We start from the raw sequence: 20,306 nt of genomic DNA on the forward strand, positions 1-20,306 counted from the left end.
ATGGAACCTGAAAAGACCCCAAATACCCAAAGCAATCCTGAAAAAGAAAACCAAAGCAGGAGGCATCACAATTCTGGACTTCAAGCTGTATTACAAAGCTGTAATCATCAAGACAGTATGGTTTTGCCACAAGAACAGACACTCATCAGTGGAACTGAATAGAGAACCCAGAAATGGACCCACAAAAGTATGGGCAACTAATCTTTGACAACGCAGGAAAGAATATCCAATGGAAAAAAGATAGCCTCTCCAGTAAATGGTGCTGGGAAAACTGGACAGCAACATGCAGAAGAATGAACCTGGACCACTTTCTTACACCATACACAAAAATAAACTCAAAATGGATGAAAGATCTAAATGTAAGACAGGAAGCATCAAAATCTTAGAGGAGAAAACAGGCAGAAACCTCTTTGACCTTGGCCACAGGAACTTTTTACTCAACATGTCTCTGGAGGCAAGGGAAACAAAAGCAAAAATGAACTATTGGGACCTCATCAAGATAAAAAGCTTCTGCACAGTGAAGGAAATAATTATCAAAACTAAAAGGCAACCAACAGAATGGGAGAAGATATTTGCAAATAACAATATCAGATAAAGGGTTAATATCCAAAATCTATAAAGAACTTCTCAAACTTATCACCCCAAAAGCAAATAATCCAGTGAAGAAATGGGCAAAAGACATGAATAGACACTTTTCCAAAGAAGACATCCAGATGGCTAATAGACACAAGAAAAGATGCTCAAGATCACTCATCATCAGGGAAATACAAATCAAAACCACAATGAGATACCACCTCACACCTGTCATAATGGCTAAAATTAACAAACTCAGGCAACAACAGATGTTGGCAAGGATGCGGAGAAAGAGGAACACTTTTGCACTGCTGGTCAGGGAATGCAAACTGGTGCAGCCACTCTGGAAAACAATATGGAGGTTCCTCAAAAAATTAAAAATAGAACTACTGTATGACCCAGAAATTGCACTACTAGGTACTCATCCAAGGGATACAGATATGCTGTTTCAAAGGGGCACATGCACCTCAATGTTTATAGTAGCACTATCAACAATAGCCCAAGTATGGAAAGAGCCCAAATGTCCATCGACTTATGAATGGATAAAGAAGATGTGGTACACACACACACACACACACACACACACACACACACACACTGGAATATTACTCAGCAATCAAAAAGAATGAAATCTTGCCATTTGTAACAATGTAGATGGAACTAGAGTGTATTATGCTAAGTGTAATTAGCCAGAGAAAGACAAATATCATATGACTTCACTCATATGTGGAATTTAAGATACAAAACAGATGAACATAAGGGAAAGGAAGCAAAAATAATATAAAAACAGAGAGGGAGACAAATCCTAAGAGACTCTTAAATAAGAGAACAAACTGAGGGTTGCTGGTGGGTGCTGGGTGGGGGAAAGGGCTAAAGGAGTAAGGGCATTAAGGAGGACACTTGTTGGGATTAGCACTGGGTGTTATATGTAAGTGATGAATCACTAAAATCTATTCCTGAAATTATTATCACACTATATGTTAAATAATTTGGATTTAAATTTCAAAAAATATTAAACCAATCTTGAAAAAATAAAGGTTTCTCATTTTTGTTTATCTTTTCAAAAAAAATTAAAGGTTTATCAATTTTATTTATCTTTTCAAACAAAATACTGAAGCAATGGAAAAGTTTTGTAGCAACATGACAAGATGAAAAAATAAATAGCTAAAGTGAACAGGAAAGTTTAGCAAAGCTTAGGAATACCCACTCCCCAGGGGTGGCTATTTCTTGGATGAGAGTAAAGGGATGAATTTATCCTATGAATTAGGAAAGTCACTATTTTTTTCATCAGTCTTGGCCACATCCTTGACATTACCCAGATGAAAGAGAGAACTTGGGATCTTTTCTTTACTCCTTTTCTCCTTCCCCACCCCAGGGCACAGACTGGTAAGATACCATTTACTGAGGGTTTTCTAAGTACCTAATGCTCCATAAATGCTTCATTTCATTTGACTTTCAGACCTCACAACAACCCTATGTAGGAGGAACTATCATGTATATATATTAGTTCCATCCCATACAAGAGAAATGCAGGTGCTTCAACTACTAGGGTGAATCCATTTTACTACAGATGTTATCTCTGGAAACTGAAATGAAGCATCCAGCTATGAGTGATACATTCTATGGGTAAAAGTAGTTATAGCAACAAGAAAGAAAAAGCACTAGTAGAGATCTTGTGTAGGAAGATATTAGAAATGGGGGTAGAAGGAGAGGACATCAAACGTGTTGGCATTTCACAACTATCTTTTTTTGTCTATTAAATCACAAAGCATGATTTTCACACGTCAGAATTAAGACAAGCAGTTTTACTAAAACTACTTTAGTACTTTAGGACTTGTCTTTACTAATTTTTAAAAAATTTATTAACCAGTGGTAAACCATAACAGCTATTCAAGCAGTGTTTCAAAGTTCTATTTTTTCTTATCTTTGCAACCCTAAGATGGGATTTAAAATGTCTAATCACTCATAAGACATACTAAATAAAAGAGATGAAATTGCCATCATTAGGAAAAAATGAATTATAAAAATTCTGTCTCATAACTATGGTAGAAGCCATTTGAAGTTTACCAAAAAAAAAAAAGATATATTAAAATAGTATACTTTAAATTTTTTAATTACAAAAATCCTATTCACAAGCTGTACTTATCCTGAAGAGCAGAGAAAAAGTTGCTAGACAAGAACATTTCTGTGCTGGGAGTGGCACTCCCTAAAAAGCATTTACCTCCATCACTTCCTGTTTTTCATCTGCAGCAAAAATGTTAGGTACTTCTCCAGTATTGAGCACACTGTCAATATCCTCTAGAAAAGCTTCCTCTTTAATCTGAGTGTCCGTGATTAGAAAGACTGTCTTCTGGCCCTTCATGCCCACGTCCCTTAATAGAACCTTAAAATAAAAATACACTTGTAAGCAGAATGTGGTACACATCTGTTGTTTTTGCTTTCCCTTCCTTTCCCTTCTTTTGAGAATGATATCTCAATTTTAGAGTGGTACCTCTTTCCACTTCTGATGGGGCTATTTTTCAGGGTCTCCAATTTTCCCATCCCCTGAGTAGGAAACCCCAACTAGTCAGAGTTTCCTGAGCCTGTAGACATAGTTGTTGATTCAGAGGAGGGCATGATTTTAAGACACCCCAATCAGATTCTTACTTTAGGGACTAAGATGGATTTGAAAACAGAAAGAATCTCTGTCATTCTGAGAGGGAAGATATAAAGACCAGTAATCTAAAACTGCTAGGGGCCAACAGTGTTGTCTCATGGAATGAGTCTGTTGGAGAAGGAACCAAATAGAGGAGAGCAGTGCCAGGAGATATCAATGCCCTATCTACCTCTGGACCCTTCTGTCATGTAAGCCAATTACTCCATATTTTGCTTAAGTTGGTTTTTTGTTTTGTGTTGTGTTGTCAATTGTAACCAAAGATTCCCAATTAATATAAAGATATGGACTCAGTGGCAGAGTGGAGCAGACTTGTTTAGGATGCTAGAACTAATCGTTAAAATTTCAAAACTTGTGAGAAGATTTTTAGACACAGCATTAAAAATTAAATTATATAAGCTTATAATTATAATAACAAAGGTAACAAAACATAAATCTTATCACTTCTTATATTTGCTACTATTTATCTTATGGAAATTATTTAAATTTATTGTTGTCTATACAGTAAAATACCATATAATGGTACTCAAACACAGAACTTTTCCCAGCTCTGTTTTCAGTGACATCATCCATGCATGAGTTTCAATCATCCATGGTAGGAGTTTTTACACCACAGAAATTGTGAAATGCCAGAGGTTCTCCTGAACCCCCTGGAGAGTTGGTTGTTAAACATTTGCCAGTATTCCACTAGATATATTTCAGGTGAAAACAGCATTACTTCTCTGCAAATTTTTATTTATTTATTTATTTATTTATTTTTAATCTTTATTTATTTTTGAGAGGGAGAGAGACAGAGTGTGATCAGGTGAGGAACAGAGAGACACAGACACAGAATCTGAAGCAGGCTCCAGGCTCTGAGCTGTCAGCACAGAGCCTGACATAGGGTTTGAACTCACAAACCGCGAGATCATGACCTGAGCCAAAGTCAGATGCTCAACCAACTGAGCCACCCAGGTACCCAAATGATTTTTACATTTTTTAATGTTTATTTATTTTATTTTTGAGAGACAAACATAGAATGTGAGAGGGGGAGGAGCAGAGAGAGGGAGACACATAATCTGAAACAGGCTCCAGGCTTTGAGCTACCAGCACAGAGCCCAATGCGGGGTTTAAACCCACAAACTGTGAGATCATGACCTGAGCTGAAGTTGGCCGCTTAACTGAGTGAGCCACCCAGGCACCCCCAGCAAATGATTTTTAAAATAAACTTCTACTTCTAGATTATATCTTTTAAATAAATCATATCACTTAAATAAATGCTGAATGTTAATATATACAAAATTATGCCTTTCCCATAAAAGTCATCCTCCAATATGGAAGTTGGTGTGTTCCTAGAAATACTTTTCTATCAACAAAACTAGTAAAGGTAGCTTTTAAATAAGTATTATATCTAATCATATCAGATTTTTTTTTAAAGAGCTTTTTCTTCAAGGCAGAAGGAATAGAGTTGAATTACTTTGAGCATTCTGGCTTGTCTAGGGGCCACCTGAGGCACTGATTTCTGTCTCACCTGTCTTAGGGCACTTATGGGAACAGGGCTTAGTTTTGATATGAGGTTGGAGTCCACTGAAAACAGAGGCAAGTGCCCTTGCAAAATGGAGCAGCAGAGACTCTGAAGTTCCACAGGAAGGTGCCAGGGGGAAAAGAGATTAGGGGCAGTGGAATACAACAAAAACCAATACCAACAGATCATGAGAAGAAACAGGAAATTAAGATAGCCCAAGGCACCTGTATATACTAGAGTACACAAAAGCACATGCACAACCCATAAAAAAGATGTACCCCCCCAAAAAAAGTTCTGAGAAGTCCCAGATTTTCTAACATGGTGATTGGTGAAGATTCCACCCTGCATGAAGCCAGTCTATAAAGACTGGGAAAGGTGGCAGTTTATTGAGTGCTCAAAACTCAACAGATCACAAGACATACAAGGAAACAGGGAAACATGGCCCAATCAGAAACAAAAACAAAATAAACCCTAAAATAACAACAACAACAACAACAAAACAGATCTAAGAACTACATAACAAGAAACTCAAAATAACTTTTAAAGATGCTCAATGAGCTAACAGAGAATACAGATAGACAACTAAAGGAAGTCAGGAAAATGGTGCATGGACAAAATGGGAATGTCAAAACAAATATAAACTATTAAAAAATAACTTAGAAAGAGTCTTATGGGATACCACTAAGTGAGATGGTATACATACATAATGGGATACACATTATGGGAGCACGAAAAAGAAAAGACAGGGGAGAAAAGGCAGATAACTTATTCAAAGAAATTCTAAAATCTGAGGATAGAGGTGAACAAATGAGGTAGAAATAGAAATTCAGGAAGCTCAGGGACCCCCGGGTGGCTCAGTCGGTTAAGCAGCCAACTTTGGCTCAGGTTGTGATCTTGCAGTTCATGAGTTTGAGCCCCGCTTTGGACTCTGTGCTGACAGCTCAGAGCCTGGAGCCTGCTTCTGATTCTGTGTCTCCCTCTCTCTCTCTCTGCCCCTCTCCTGCTCATGCTCTCTCTCTCTCCCAAATAAATATTTAAAAAAATTTAAAAAAATCAAGCAGTTCAACAAACTCCAACTAAAACCCAAATAGACTCACACAACAAGACACATTATAATTGAACTGTTGAGAGTCACAAATAAAAAGGGAACCTTGAAAACAGCAAGAGAAAAACAATGCACCACACACAAGGGAGCTTCCATGATATTATCAGCATATTTGTTAGCAGAAACCTCGGCAAGAGGGGAGTAGGATAATATATTCAAAGTGCTGAAAGAAAAGAAAAATCTGTCCACCAAGAATACTGTATCTGGAAAAACTGTCCTTCAAAACTATAAAGAAATTAAGATCTTCTCAGATAAAAGCTGAGGAAATTCATTAACACTAGATGTGCCCTTCAAGAAATGCCAAAGGGAGGGGTGCCTGGGTGGTTCAGTCAGTTGAGTGTCTTACTCTTGGTTTTGGCTCAGGTCATGATCTCAGGGTCATGGGACTGAGCCCTGCATCAGGCTCTATGCTGAGTGTGGAGCCTGCTTAAGATTCTCTCTCCCTCTGCCCCTCTGCCCTGCTCACACACACTCTCTCTAAAATAAAATTTTTTTTTAATTTTTTAAATTAAAACCTTCAAAAAAATTTTTAAAAATAAAGAAATACTAAAGGGAGTCCTTCAAGTTGAAATGAAAGGATGCTAGGGACGCCTGGGTGGCTCAGTCTGGCAACTGACTCTTGATTTTGGCTCAGGTCATGATCTCATGGTTGTGGGATCGAGCCCTATGTCGGGCTCCACACTGAGCATGGAGCCTGCTTGGGACTCTCTCTTCCTCACTCTCTGTGCCTCTCCTGTTTGAGCACACCCATGTGCATGCACACGCTCTCTCTCTCTCTCTCTCTCTCTCTCTCTCTCAAAATAAATAAACATTAATAAACAGAAAGAAAGGATGCTAGACAGCAACACAAAGCCATATGAAAATATAAAGTTCTCCAGTAAACATATGGACAAATATAGAACTCTGTATTATTGTGATTTTAGTGTATAAATTCACTTTTAATTCCTGTATAGAGGGGCGCTTGGGTGGCTCAGTCAGTTGAGCGTCCAACTTCGGCTCCAGTCATGATCTCGCAGTTCGTGAGTTCAAGCCCTGCATCAGGCTCTGTGCTGACAGCTGGGAGCCCGGAGCCTGCTTCAAATTCTGTGTCTCCCTCTCTCTCTGCCCCTCCCCCACTCGTGCTCTTTCTCTCTGTGTCAAAAATAAATAAAAACATTAAAAAAATTTAAAAAAAAATAATTCCTGTATAGAATCTAGAAGACAAAAGCACAAAAACCTTTATAAGCCTTTATGTTAATGAGTACACAGTCTATAAAGACATAATTTGTGACATCAAAAACATAAAGGGGGGGGGCAGATGTAAACGAGTAGGTTTTGTGTGTCTGTTTTGTAAAGGAGTAGTTTTTGTATGTGATTGCAGTTGTTACAAGTTTAAAATAGATTACTACTTTAGGATATCTTATGTAATCACAATAGTAACTCCCTCCCCCTCCCCAAAAATCTAGTTTTGTGTATATTCTATAAATGAGAAGGGAGTCAAAGCATGTCACTACCAACAATCAACGAAACACAAAGGGAGGCAGTAAGAGAGCAAAGGAGGGACGAAAAAGGTACAAACATTCAGAAATGCCAAATACACATAGGGGAAGGGAAGGAAAAATAAGACTGAAACAGAGAGGGAGGCAAACCATAAGAGATTCTTAAAAACAGAGAACAAACTGAGGTTTGACGGGGGTAGGGAAAATGGGTGATGGGCATTGAGGAGGGCACTTGGTGGGATGAGCACTGGGTATTATATGTAAGTGATGAATTCCTGTATTCTCCTCCTGAAGCCAAGACTACACTGTATGTTAATTAACTCGAGGAAAAAAAAAAAAAAGCCAAACACAAACAAAACACCAACAGTAAATCCTTCCCTATTAGCAATGACTTCAAATGCAAATGGATTAAATTCCCCAATCAGAATATATAGTTTTGCAGAATGGATTTTAAAAACAGGACCCAATGATATGCTGCCTAGAAGAGACTCACTTTAGACCGAAGGGCACACCATAGGTTGAAAGTGAAATAATGGAAAAGATGTTCCATGAAAATGGTAACCAGAGGAGAGCAGGGCAGCTATACTAATACCAGACAAAATAGTAAAAAGCTGTTATAAGGGACAGGAAACATTACATAATGATCAAAGGGTCAATTCATCAGGAAGATGTAACAATTATAAATATTTATGCACAAAACAGCAGAGCTACTAAGTATATGAAGCAGGGGTGCCTGGGTGGCTCAGCTGATTAAGCATCTGACTCTTGGTTTCAGTTCAGGTCATGATCTCACAGTTCTTGGGTTCGAGCCCCATGTCAAGCTCCACAATGTCAGTGCAGAGCCTGCTTGGGATTCTCTTTCTTTGCCCCTCCCCTGCTCGTGCTCTCTCTCTCTCAAAATAAATAAATAAACTTAATTTTTCTTCCTCTAAATATATGAAACAATGACAGAATTGAAGGGAGAAACAGCAACACAATAGGAGGAAACTTCAACGTTCACTTTTAATAAGGGCTAGAAGAACCAGACAAAATGTCAATAAGGAAAAGGAGTATTTGAACAATACTATAAACAAACTGGACCTGACAGACATATATAGAACACTCTGCCCAACAAGAGCAGAATATACCTTCTTCTCTAATGCACATAGGACATTCTCCAGGACAGATCACATATTATGCCACAAACAAGTCTTAACAAATTTAAGAACACTGATACCAAATCAAGCACCTGTTCTAATCACAATGGAATGAAACTATGAATCAACAGAAGGAAAACTGGAAAATCTGCAAATTCATGGCAATTAACACACTATTAAACAATAGATCAAAGAAGAAATCACAAGGGAAATTAGAAAATTTCTTGAAACAAATGAAAATGAAAAGTCAACATACCAAAACTTAGGAAATGCAGCAAAAGCAGTGCTAAGAGGGAAGTTTATAGCTGCAAACACATCAAAACAGAAGAAAGATCTCAAGTCAACAGTCTAATTTTACACCTCATAGACCCTCAAAAATTGAATAAACCAAATCCAAAGCTAGCAAGAAAAAGGAAGCAATAAAGATGAGAGGTAAACAAAATAGGGGATTAAAAAAATCAGTAGGAAAAAAAATCAGTGGAACTTAGAGGGTTTTTTTTAACCAACAAAATTAATAAAATCTAGCAAGATTAAGAAAAAAGAAAGAAGATTCAAATAACTAAAATTAGAAATGAAAGAGGGGACATTACAACCCATGCTACAAAAATTAAAAAGGATTATAAGAGGGAGCATGGATGGTTCTGTTGTTTGAGGGTCTGACTCTTGATTTTGGCTAAGGTCATGATCTCAGTGTCATAGGATCAAGCCTTGTGTCAGGCTCCACGCTGAGTGTGGAGCCTGCTTACGATTCTCTCTCTCCCTCTCTGCCCCTCACCCCTGCTTGTGTGCACTCCTTTCACTCTAAAATTAAAAATTAAAAAAATAATAAATAAATAAATAAATAAATAAATTAATTAATTAATTGAGTAGAATACTATTAACAATTGTTTGCCAACAAGTTGTATAACCTAAAATAAATTCTTAAAAATGAATGAAGTGGGGCGCCTGGGTGGCTCAGTCAGTTAACTGTCCAATTTCGGCTCAGGTCACGATTTCCCAGTTCACAGGTTCAAGCCCCGTGTCGGACTCTGTGCTGACAGCTCAGAACCTGGCGCCTGCTTTGGATTCTGTGTCTCCTTCTCTTTCTGCCCCTCTCCCACTCATGCTCTGTTTCTCTCTGTCTCTCTCTCTCTCAAAAATAAACATTTAAAAATGAAAAATTAAAGTACAAATAGATTTAGTAACATGCTCAAGATAGCTAACAAAACATGCAAAGCAGTAATTAAAACTGAGTCTGCCTAACTTAAAGTCTATGTTCTATCTACTGAAGAAGGCTGCTTTCTCAATCTGTTAGTTCATTTGGTAGTAAATGTATCAAAAATTTTCCTCTAAAGTGAGAGCAGAAAAAGAAACACTGTAATTTTTTGCTCTGTGTCTACATAAACCTCTTTGATATCAGCTTGGATTCTACCACTTCCATATCCAGCTCTCTAGGCTAACTTTTAGGCTATAGAAACTTCATATGTGAGGGTGAGTGTAAGTGAAAAAAGTCCATCAATCTTTCTATTTTTCATTTTGCATCATCTCCCTTCTGTGAGGGATGTGAGGCATGTGAGGACGAAGCCCCAGGCATCTACCCCACTATTCTATTGGTTACTGGGAAAGCAACATTAATTGGGCAACATTAATGACATCATCATCACCATCAGGGTTCACGTTTAACAATCTGCTGGAAAACATACATTTATTGGAAATGAGATCTCTCTGAACTAGAATAAAGATAGAATCAGCAGCTGCAGTGGAAAAGACAAATGATAAATCCTGCTCTGCTGTGGATACCTTCCCTCAACTTCAGTTTCCTCATCAGTAAAACAGAGACAACCATACCTGCTTCACTGAATTGTTGTACCTACAGAATGAGATCGCGTATTTAAAGCACTTAGAGCAGTGCTCAGCACACACAGTTACTGCTCTATGGATAATATTATCATCATCACCAACGTAGTCAGCACACAGCTATACAGGTTGGCTCTCTCTTCACAGCACTGATAATTATTTTAGACATCAGGTTTCTTCATAATTTTACCTTCAAATCCTCTCTCCACTCATTCATACCATAGCTTTTAGAAATTTCTGGTTGGAAAATCTGCATTTTTGCCATGGATGTAGCCAGACGGGTTAAAGATTGACGACCACTGCCTCCAAGTCCAACAAGCAAGGCATTTCCACCTGACTGCTTTAGAATTCGACATATTCGTGATAAATGTTCCAATACATACCTATGAGATATCAATATTATTATACTTGAAAACACGAATGTAAATGTATATTTACAGGTAACTATTATTTTATATTCTTGGAAGGATGAACTTTGCTATCCCATGTTATTACCCTAATTTTAAAGAGATAATCGTCAAAAAGTGCGGTTTTTCAAAAGATGTTACCATTGAATCATTTGATGCAAAGGAAAACTAAAGTACAAATTCAGGAACTGTAATGTACAAATTATAGAAATGAAATGCAGTTGTAACCACTTATACTGAAAGCATATCACTGTTTTTGTTAAAAACATCTCTTCAATCTTTTTTTTAAATTTATTTTTAAGTAATACCTACACCCAACGTGAGGCTTGAACCTACAGCTCCAAGATCAAGAGTCACACGCTCTACCAACTGAACTAGCCAGGAACCCCTCTTCAATCTTTTAATACTAGGATTTATATGTGAGAAATAGAAAATCAGTTATCTACAAAATTAACAATTTCTGTGAAGACCCAGCCTCATTAGTAATTAGGGAAATTAAAATTGGAGCCACAGTGAGATACCATTCCACTCTCCTTTAGATTGGCAAAACTTACCAAGTCTGGCAATCCTAGTGTTGGCAAGGGTGAAGAACAATGGAAACTCTTAATCATTTTTGAAGATACTTCAGCAAAACTTAGTAAAGTGGAAGATCCTTACACACCATAATACAATAATTTCACTTTTAGGAATATAACCTAGAGAAATTCTAACACATGTACCCAAAGAGACATGAATATTCAAATCTTTTTTTTATAACTGCAAAAACTAGAAAGTCACCTAAAAGTCCATCTCAGAAGAATGACCACATTGTGTTAGTAGTAAAAACTCATTTGTTGTGACTCTCACAAACAATATGGAAAAAACCTGAAGAATGTATACAGTATATTATTTATAAAAGTTTTAAACATGCAAAATCAGGGGCACCTGGGTGCTTGGTCAGTTAAGCATCTGACTTCAGCTCAGGTCATGATTCCCCAGTTTGCAGGTTTGAGCCCCACATTGGGCTCTGTACTGACAGATCAGAGCAGAGCCTGGAGCCTGCTTCAGATTCTATCTCCCTCTCTCTGCCCCTGCCCTGCTCAGGCTCTGTCTCTCAAAAAAAAAAGAAGACAACTCTTTAAAAAAATTAAACATGCTAAATAAGACTGTGCATATATATTTAGGAACACACATGTGTAGTAAAAAGCACATGACATGAGTTCCTTTTACTCCTACAGGGTATGATGGGGATGCAGAGAGACAGGATTGACTACACAAGGGACTTCAAATAAATTTCTAATTTTTTATGTCTTAAGCTGCATGACCAGTACAAGATTATCTACCATATTTTTCTTTATATCTTTTCATACATTTTAAGTATTTCACAGAAAAATTTTACAAATAGCAATTTCCACCATGAACACCAAATGTAGGTACCTAAAAATGACAAGATTCATTCTTGTCTTGTGAGTTTGATTATACTCATCTAAGCATTGTTCCACAATGTCACTAAAATGATGAATATTTGGAATTTCAACATAAAGTCTGTCGTCTCCTTCAAGATCAGGATTCATATAATCACCAAACATGAGATTTCTCAAGTCTCCTTCAGAAATCTATAGAATGAAAATCAACACGTTACAAAATTCAACATTTTATAAAATAAATTGAAAGAAATATTACATAAAATTTTGTTTTATCTATGTTATAGGATGATTATCAGTTAAATAATTCTTTTAAATGGAGAGGTAAATAATGTACTTATAAAATTAATTCCTAAAATTATATTATATCCTCAAAAAACAAAAAGAACAGAAATTTTTCTGTTATATAAGATTTTCCCCCAAGAGCCTAGAAAAGTCATTCTGAGTGACTCTCACTTATTGAGTAGTTACTAAGGGATGGTCACCATGTTAAGTACTTTGCATTTATTATATCATTTAATCCCTATCATATAAGGTTTTATTCTTTAAATAACTTCTATGTTACATATATATTTCCCCTGAAGACAAATCTTCTCAAAATAAACACCTATCATTGAGGGAAGTGAAAAGAATTTGATTGTTAAGAGGAGACAGTATTTTTTAAAGATAGGTTGATTGTCACAGTTCATGCTATTGTACTGTTTTAACTTAATATGTATACAATCACTAAATATACTCACAGGTGCATTATCTCTCCTCAAATGTGAAAAGACACCATCAAATGATTCTTTAAAATGGTCCTTTATAACAGCTTTGATTAAATTGAACAGCCAGTATCGATCCTCGTTATTAATGAGGCGGTCATAAAACACCCGGAGAACTTCATGCACAAACAAGCGGGTCATGGTGTGTTTGCTCTCCACAGCATCTTTTTCAATGAGTAAGCAGCCCCGGATGACACGTGAAAAATCCCGCAAGTTGAAAGTGTAATGGGATTTTGTGGGAGTGGGCAAAAGATTTTCCATGGATTGTTTATATACCTGCATATGAAAAACAACAATGGAACAATATAACGATTATAATAAGCAAAGTCATGTAACAAATAGTATATAATATGAAATATTTTATTTATCCTATCAGATTATATTGGTTTGGGGGCACCTGGGTGGCTCAGCTGGTTAAGTGTCTGACTCTTGCTTTCAATTCAGGTCATAATCTCACGGTTTTGTGAGATTGAGCCCCACATTGGGCTCCACACTACTGGACAGCACAGAACCTGCTTGGGATTCTCTCTCCCTCTCTCTCTGCTCCTCCTCTGCTCACACACATGCTCTCATGATCTCTCTCAAAATAAGTAAATAAACTTAAAAAAATTATATTGGTTTAGAAAATTGTATAGTACCCAGTCTAGCATGGCACACAGCTTTTTTTTTTTTATTTTGGTTTATAGCAGGCATTATGAAGTCGAAGAAACTTAATATTATCAAATTCCATCCAAGCCCATGAAGTGACCATGCATTTATTTCCCAGTTATTACAGTTGTTCCATTTAAAGCTGAATGACCTGTGATTAAATAATTAGCAAAAACTTTAGTAGAGAGTGAAACCAGATAACTCATTCTGAATCATTCCAAATGGGGGCTAGGATGAAACAATTTCCTTTGGCTACCCTTGACTTCAAAACAAATCAATGTATCCTCTTCCTTCCCTTTGCTCTTATTTTCTCTCTGCCTCTTCTCCCTTCTATCTCAATTGGCTATAATATGGAAATAATGTATGTTTTTACTATTTGCTAAATTCACCAAATAAACTTGAATATTTTCTATAAGTAAATTAAGTCTTTTTATAATATAGCCCCCCAGAAAACCTCAAGTGAAATTATTTTTTTATTTGTCTGTGTTCTATGATTATCCCCCCCTCCCAGCATCTGCAATGTGGTAGGTCTAAAATGCTTCAAAAAAAAAAAAAAAAAAAAAAAGGATCCCTTTCTGCCTCACCAACTCCCTTCTTTTTCCAGGAGATGTCTGAAATACATATAACATATTTTATAAATAGAAGAACTTTTCTGTATCAGAATAAGTTTAGTACTTTCAATGCACTATCCCTTTGCTCATAGTTTCTCTATTTTAACAGCACAAATTTTCCACCAGAGTAAGGGAGAAACTTCAGAAAGACACAATGCTCTCGGAAACTGATGGAATGATTCTAGGGAGTGTTGTGCTTCTGGTTGCAGTGATCCCACAGTGAACCCCACTTTATCAACGCTCCAGAAAGCTTAGTTCAGTGATCTATCACTCACTTACCTTCTATACAATTTTCCGTTTTACCATTGGTGATGAGGCTGGCTATGCCCTCTGAGTAGAGGCAGATAACACACCCTGAATTATGCAAAGCCATTAGGCAGTCTTGTTTTCTGTTCCCACCCTTGTGTTTCCTTACTATTATATTTTTTCACTGCTACTCCTAAATTATGTTGTATGACTAAAAAGGATGCATTCATAAGCTAAAGTCCCCCACCCTCACCATCTCCCTATCTCCCTATCTCCCCTATTTATCTCCCTATCTATCTCACCTATTTATTTCCCTATCTATCTATCTATCTAGGCTCTATGCCCAATGTGGGGCTAGAACTCACAACCCCAAGATCAAGAGTTGCATGCTCTACCAAATAAGCCAGCCAGGCACTCCCTCTATTTCTTTTTAAAGACAAACATGCAGATTAGAAGGGAAGAAAAAGAAAATTAATAAACACCAGGGTAGAAACCTAACAATTAGGGAAACCCCTGTGGTGTGGCAGATACTGATTCTAAATTATTTCCTTATAACAACCTTGTGAAATAGGTGCTATCTTCCATGTTAGTGATTAAAAAACTGAGTTTCTAGAAGTTCAAATTACTTTCTCTAGGCCACTTATAGCTAGGAAATAGCAATCAAGGCTCAAACCCAGTTAGATTCCCTGATTTCAAAGCCTCTGATCTTCCTGTTCTCAAGCCTCCTTAACAGTTTCTTAGATACCGAAGACCAAAGTAAATGACTAAGAAAAAAATGTTAAAAAAAAAAAAAAGGACCAAATGAGGAATATATGAAATACTAAAACATTTTATATTGCATTATTTGCTCACCTCCATTGTCCCACTGACAAGTTGGTTCCCAATTAAAAAGTACTCTGGAGGAAACTCATGAGTCCTAAGGTAGAATGCTACAATTGAGGAGAAGATTCGGACCATAGTTTCGTCACTGAAAGTATTAATAGAGCAGATGTTGAAATGTCGAATAAAACGAGGAGTGACTGGATTTCTTCCACCACCTGGAGGGCCCATGGCAGCCATCAGCTCTATGTCAACCAATGTGATTTTACTTGTATCCTTAAGGTCATACCTTGAAAGCACATAAAAATTCCAAAGCAATCAGTTATAAGCCAGTAAAGATAGAATGAAATGTTGATCTGCCTAGAAATGTAATCTGATTTTAGTGTCTCTAAAAGAAAGAACCCTAGGGGTACTGGATGGCTCAGTCAGTTGAGTGTCCAACTTTAGCTCAGGTCATGATCTCCTGGTTCGTGGGTTTCAGCCCTGCATTGGGCTTCATGCCTACAGCTCAGAGCCTGGAGCCTGCTTCGGATTCTGTCTCCCTCTCTCTGCCCCTCCCCTGCCTCTCTCTCTCAAAAATAAACAAACATTTAAAATTTGTTTTAAATAAATAAAGGGAAGAACCCTAGAAAATGCTTGGAGTAGAAAAACAAAAATAATTAAAAATATTTTTTTATTTGATATAACATTATATTCCTTTCAGGTGCACAACATAATGATTCCATATTTGTATATATTGCAAAACAATTACCCCAGTAAGTCAAGTTAACATCCACCACTACACATGATGACAAAATATTTCTTGTGATAACTTTCAAAATCCACTCTCCTAGCTACTTTCAAATATGCAATACAGTATTATTAACTATATTCACCATGCTATCCATTACATCCCTCAGACTTACCCATTATATAACTGGAAATTTGTACCTTATGACTCCCTTCACCTATTTCACCCATCCCCCAACCCCTGCCTCAGGCAACCACCAGTCTGTGAAGAGAATGTGTGTGGTGTGTGTTTTTTAATGTTTATGTATTTTTGAGAGAGACAGAGTGCAAGTGGGGCAGGGGCAGAGACAGCCAGAGACACAGAATCCAAAGGAGTCTCCACGCTTTGAGCTGTCAGCACAGAATCCAACGCGGGGCTGGAACTCACTGACCGCGAGATCATGACCTGAGCTAAGTCGGATGCTTAACCAACTGAGCCACCCACGGACCCCAGAAGAGAATGTTTTTTAAAGCAGTGTCCTATTTCTCCTTCCAGTGACACTGATTCTGTTGCCAAATTCTGGGTATCTATAATGTCCTTTCATTTTACCCTTCCCTTTCCAGTTTGACTCTCTACTTTTTCCTCCCTCACTCCAAATCCAGAAGCATGGATGAGAGATCATTCTTGTTTGTAGCTGGTTATAGGTAGGGTGACCACATATGCCATTTTGCCTAGGACAATTCTGGTTTGTGCTTGCCTGGAGTCATTATTAATAACACTCCCCTTTTGTGCTTAGGAATGTCCCAGTCCGAACAATAAATCATATAGTCATCCGGTTACTTACAGCAAAGTCCTGATTTTGTTTTCGCATCTCAGATCTTATCTTCAGAGCACATAAAGATGCCTAAATAGTACCTGTAATGCTTTTGTTATGTAAAGAGAGACACAATGGGGGAATAGCAAAGCTCCAAAGAAGTTTTAATCAGAAAGGAATATATAAATGGCTCAACTTAGTTGGAACCAGAGTGAAAATGTGCCTATTTCTAACAGGCAATTAAGTCCTTTAATATTGAAGTTCTTACAAAAAGGGGGCAGGGAATGTGGGAGAAATCTATATAGGCAGTCCTCAGTCTAATAGTACTCCTAACAAAAAGTATGAAAATATGACTTGGTTTTTGGCAACAACCCTAATAACTATCAGTAGGGGGCTTGTTAAATAAATTATGGCAGGATCTACACAACTAAATTGTATTAAAAGCCAATGAAATGAAAAAATAAAAGGCCAATAAAATGAATGAAATAAACAACATGAATAGGTGCTCAAGATAAATTTTTAAGTGAAAATAAGTTCTAAAACATTGTATAACATGTCTGTTTTTTAAAATAAAAATGTAGGGGCGCCTGGGTGGCTCAGTCGGTTAAGCATCCAACTTCAGCTCAGGTCACGATCTCGCAGTCTGTGAGTTCGAGCCCCACGTCGGGCTCTGGGTTGATGGCTCGGAGCCTGGAGCCTGTTTCCGATTCTGTGTCTCCCTCTCTCTCTGCCCCTCCCCTGTTCATGCTCTGTCTCTCTCTGTCCCAAAAATAAATAAACGTTAAAAAAAATGTTTAAATAAAAATGTATTTGTATAGAAAAAAAACACCTTGAAGGAATAGGAGTTATCTCCTGGAGGCAGGATTCCAAGGGTCTGTAGTAATAACAAAAATGTATTTCAAAAATATGACTTAGCTTCAACATTAGTCTACCCTTGCCTTTGATTAACAAACAAATAAACAAACGAAAAACCATGCATACTGGGGCCTTAGGGAAGTATATTTAAGAGGAGGGAATGAAGAATTACTAATCCTAACTAAAAAATACAATATCTCACATATTGGAAAATAATCATATCATCATAAAAATGGGATGGAGGGAGCGGAAGAATTATCTATGAAATTGCTGTCAAAACCAAAATGTTTTTGACAAATCTTTCTCAAAGATATGGCAGTCCTATCTCAAAGATATGGCAGTCACATAAAATACAGAAATTTAAAGCAGCAGAGGCATAGGGTGCTGATTATGGTTCCTTAGTTTGAAGCCTACCCACAAATTCTCAGCCCTGGGAGAATGGAACTTTGAAAGATGTAATCTGTAAGTTATTTTCAGTGACTGAAAATAATAGTTGAAAAGGAAAGAGTTTACTACATTATTGAATAAATACATTTCCAATACCGGATTACCCATCCCAGTAATCTAACTCACATGTTCAGAGGACAGAATGTCATCAAAAGGTATAGAAAAGTCTTCTAAAAATTTCTGTAGAGGAAAATCTAAGCAACCATTTTTTTCCATAAATATTGAAAACATGTATTACTTTGATGTGAGTCAAATAGAAAAAGAGAACAAAAATGACTTTAGCATGGCTAATTAAAACTTGAGTTAAATAGTTACCAGTTCCCACAGTCAAAAAATTGTCGTAATAATTCAATAGGAGGTTGAGCTCCGTATTTCTCCAATGCAGGCATATTCATGTCATCTATAAAAATTACACACTTCTTTCCCATAGGTGGTCCAAAAACTCCTTTGCGTCTTTTATCCAATCTAGCCATAATAATATTCTAAAATATAAAGAAGAGTAGTATTTAAAGCCATACTTAACATTAGGGGGAAAAAAAAGAATTTACAGTCTAATTGTATAAGGAAATAATGACAAGAAGCACTCTTGTGTGTTTATATTTATTCATTTTTAGGGTGATATCAAACCTTATATTCAACATCAAAAAGCATTTACTGAAATTCTTCTACGGGCTCAGAATTGTTACATACATACCTATTTATATATTTATATTGCACACAAATGCAAAATATTTTCCTCATTGGATACCCCAACATACCTATTAACTTTAACTTAATGTCTAAAAGCATGAATCTAAATTTATACGACTCTGAAATTAAGGGAATTCTGTAGGCTTAAAACAACAGAAATGAGTCCCATAGGTCAGGTGAGAATGGACACACATGAATTTAGGCATGGATGATTAAAATGGTGACTAGAAAGGGTCTCATGCAGTACTTTAAACTTGGCACAAAGATGGGGATGCCCAGCTGCTAGGTTCCTGTCACCTATTGTCACCTAAGATCATACAAAAATCCACAGTTTGAAAGATCTTTCATGGACAGAGCTTCAGTAGGCAGTAAACACCCTTAGGGACCCTCTAGGAAAGTTTAAAAAGAACAGTTGAAATTTCTTATTCTCTCTTTCTCTCCCCCGGTGTCTTCTGCAGTTAAGAAATCAACTGTGGCTTCTTCTGGTGCTTATAAAAAAGGATGACAAAGCTCAATAATTTAGCAATCATGCAAAAATGTTCCTTTGAATGTGGTTCCAACATTATTATGTTGGTGTCCTTTTATGTTTTCAAAATTTATTTGAGAGAGAGTGCACACATGTGTGCGTGAGCAAGGAAGGGGCAGAGAAAGCAGAAGAGAGAGAATCCCAAGCAGTCCCCACTAATGTCAGCACAGAGCCAGACGTGGGGATCCATCCCAGGAACCGTAAGATCATGATCTGAGCCAAAATCAAGAGTTGGTTACTTAACTGACTGAGCCACCCAGGCGCCTCAACTGGGGTGCCTCTTATCCTTTGTTTTTAAATAGGCAAGTTTAAAATAAAAATCAATATTCAACCCCAAAATTTAATTAATACAGATGGGAACATAAATTTTTTAAAAAATGCTCTCTTGAACTTTTGCCTTAAAACTTGTTTTTAAAACCTTACTTATAGGGGTGCCTGGGTGGCTCAGCTGATTAAGCAATTAAGCCCCTGACTTCCACTCAGGTCATGGAGCCCCACATCTGGCTCCCTGCTGTCAGCACAGAGCCCACTTAGAACCTTCTGTTCCCCTCTCTCTGTCCCTCCCCTGCTCCCACTTGTGCTCTTTCTCAAAACTAAATAAAAAATTTAAAAAAAAACCCAGAAACTTACTTATAATGCAAAAACCAAGAGTTCTTTAGTTTTACTTAAATTTATAGAAGATTTACACAGCTGCTCATAATTTATCAAATTGGTTTCCATACAACACCCAGTGCTCATCCCAAAAGATGCCCTCCTCTATACCCATCACCCACCCTCCCCTCCCTCCCACCCTTAATATACAATTTTAAAAACTAATCAAGTAAGGTAAAAAAGTTCATTATTGACCCATGTTTCTGGCTTTAAACTAACCTGAACCTGGTTGGCACTGGTCCGTGCAGAGAAATTAATATAAAAAGGGAAATACTGGTCCTTTTCCAAGTGATTCATTAGTTTATCCTTCACATACACTGATTTTCCTGTACCGGTTGGACCCACAAAAAGCAATGGCCTTTATGAAAACAATGAACATATCATTTGAAAGGGAAAAAGACAGAATAACATTTTTACTGAAGAAGGCTGAA

General features: G+C 37.1%; 1 protein-coding gene across 11 annotated transcripts in view; it reads right to left on the reverse strand.

The window, feature by feature from the left end:
- DNAH12 (dynein axonemal heavy chain 12) overlaps positions 1–20,306 on the reverse strand; it is a 208,735-nt gene that overhangs the window by 88,804 nt on the left and 99,625 nt on the right. For all 11 annotated transcript variants that reach the window (XM_042929731.1, XM_042929730.1, XM_042929732.1 and 8 more), the window contains 7 exons: positions 20,095–20,233; positions 18,324–18,490; positions 15,217–15,472; positions 12,836–13,135; positions 12,109–12,287; positions 10,476–10,668; positions 2,795–2,956 (listed from right to left, as the gene is read on the reverse strand). In XM_042929731.1, coding sequence (XP_042785665.1) covers positions 2,795–2,956; positions 10,476–10,668; positions 12,109–12,287; positions 12,836–13,135; positions 15,217–15,472; positions 18,324–18,490; positions 20,095–20,233 — 1,396 coding nt within the window. The remainder of the gene's footprint in view (positions 1–2,794; positions 2,957–10,475; positions 10,669–12,108; positions 12,288–12,835; positions 13,136–15,216; positions 15,473–18,323; positions 18,491–20,094; positions 20,234–20,306) is intronic.

Source organism: Panthera leo, chromosome A2, assembly GCF_018350215.1.
Source record: "Panthera leo isolate Ple1 chromosome A2, P.leo_Ple1_pat1.1, whole genome shotgun sequence".
NCBI classification, from domain to species: domain Eukaryota; kingdom Metazoa; phylum Chordata; class Mammalia; order Carnivora; family Felidae; genus Panthera; species Panthera leo.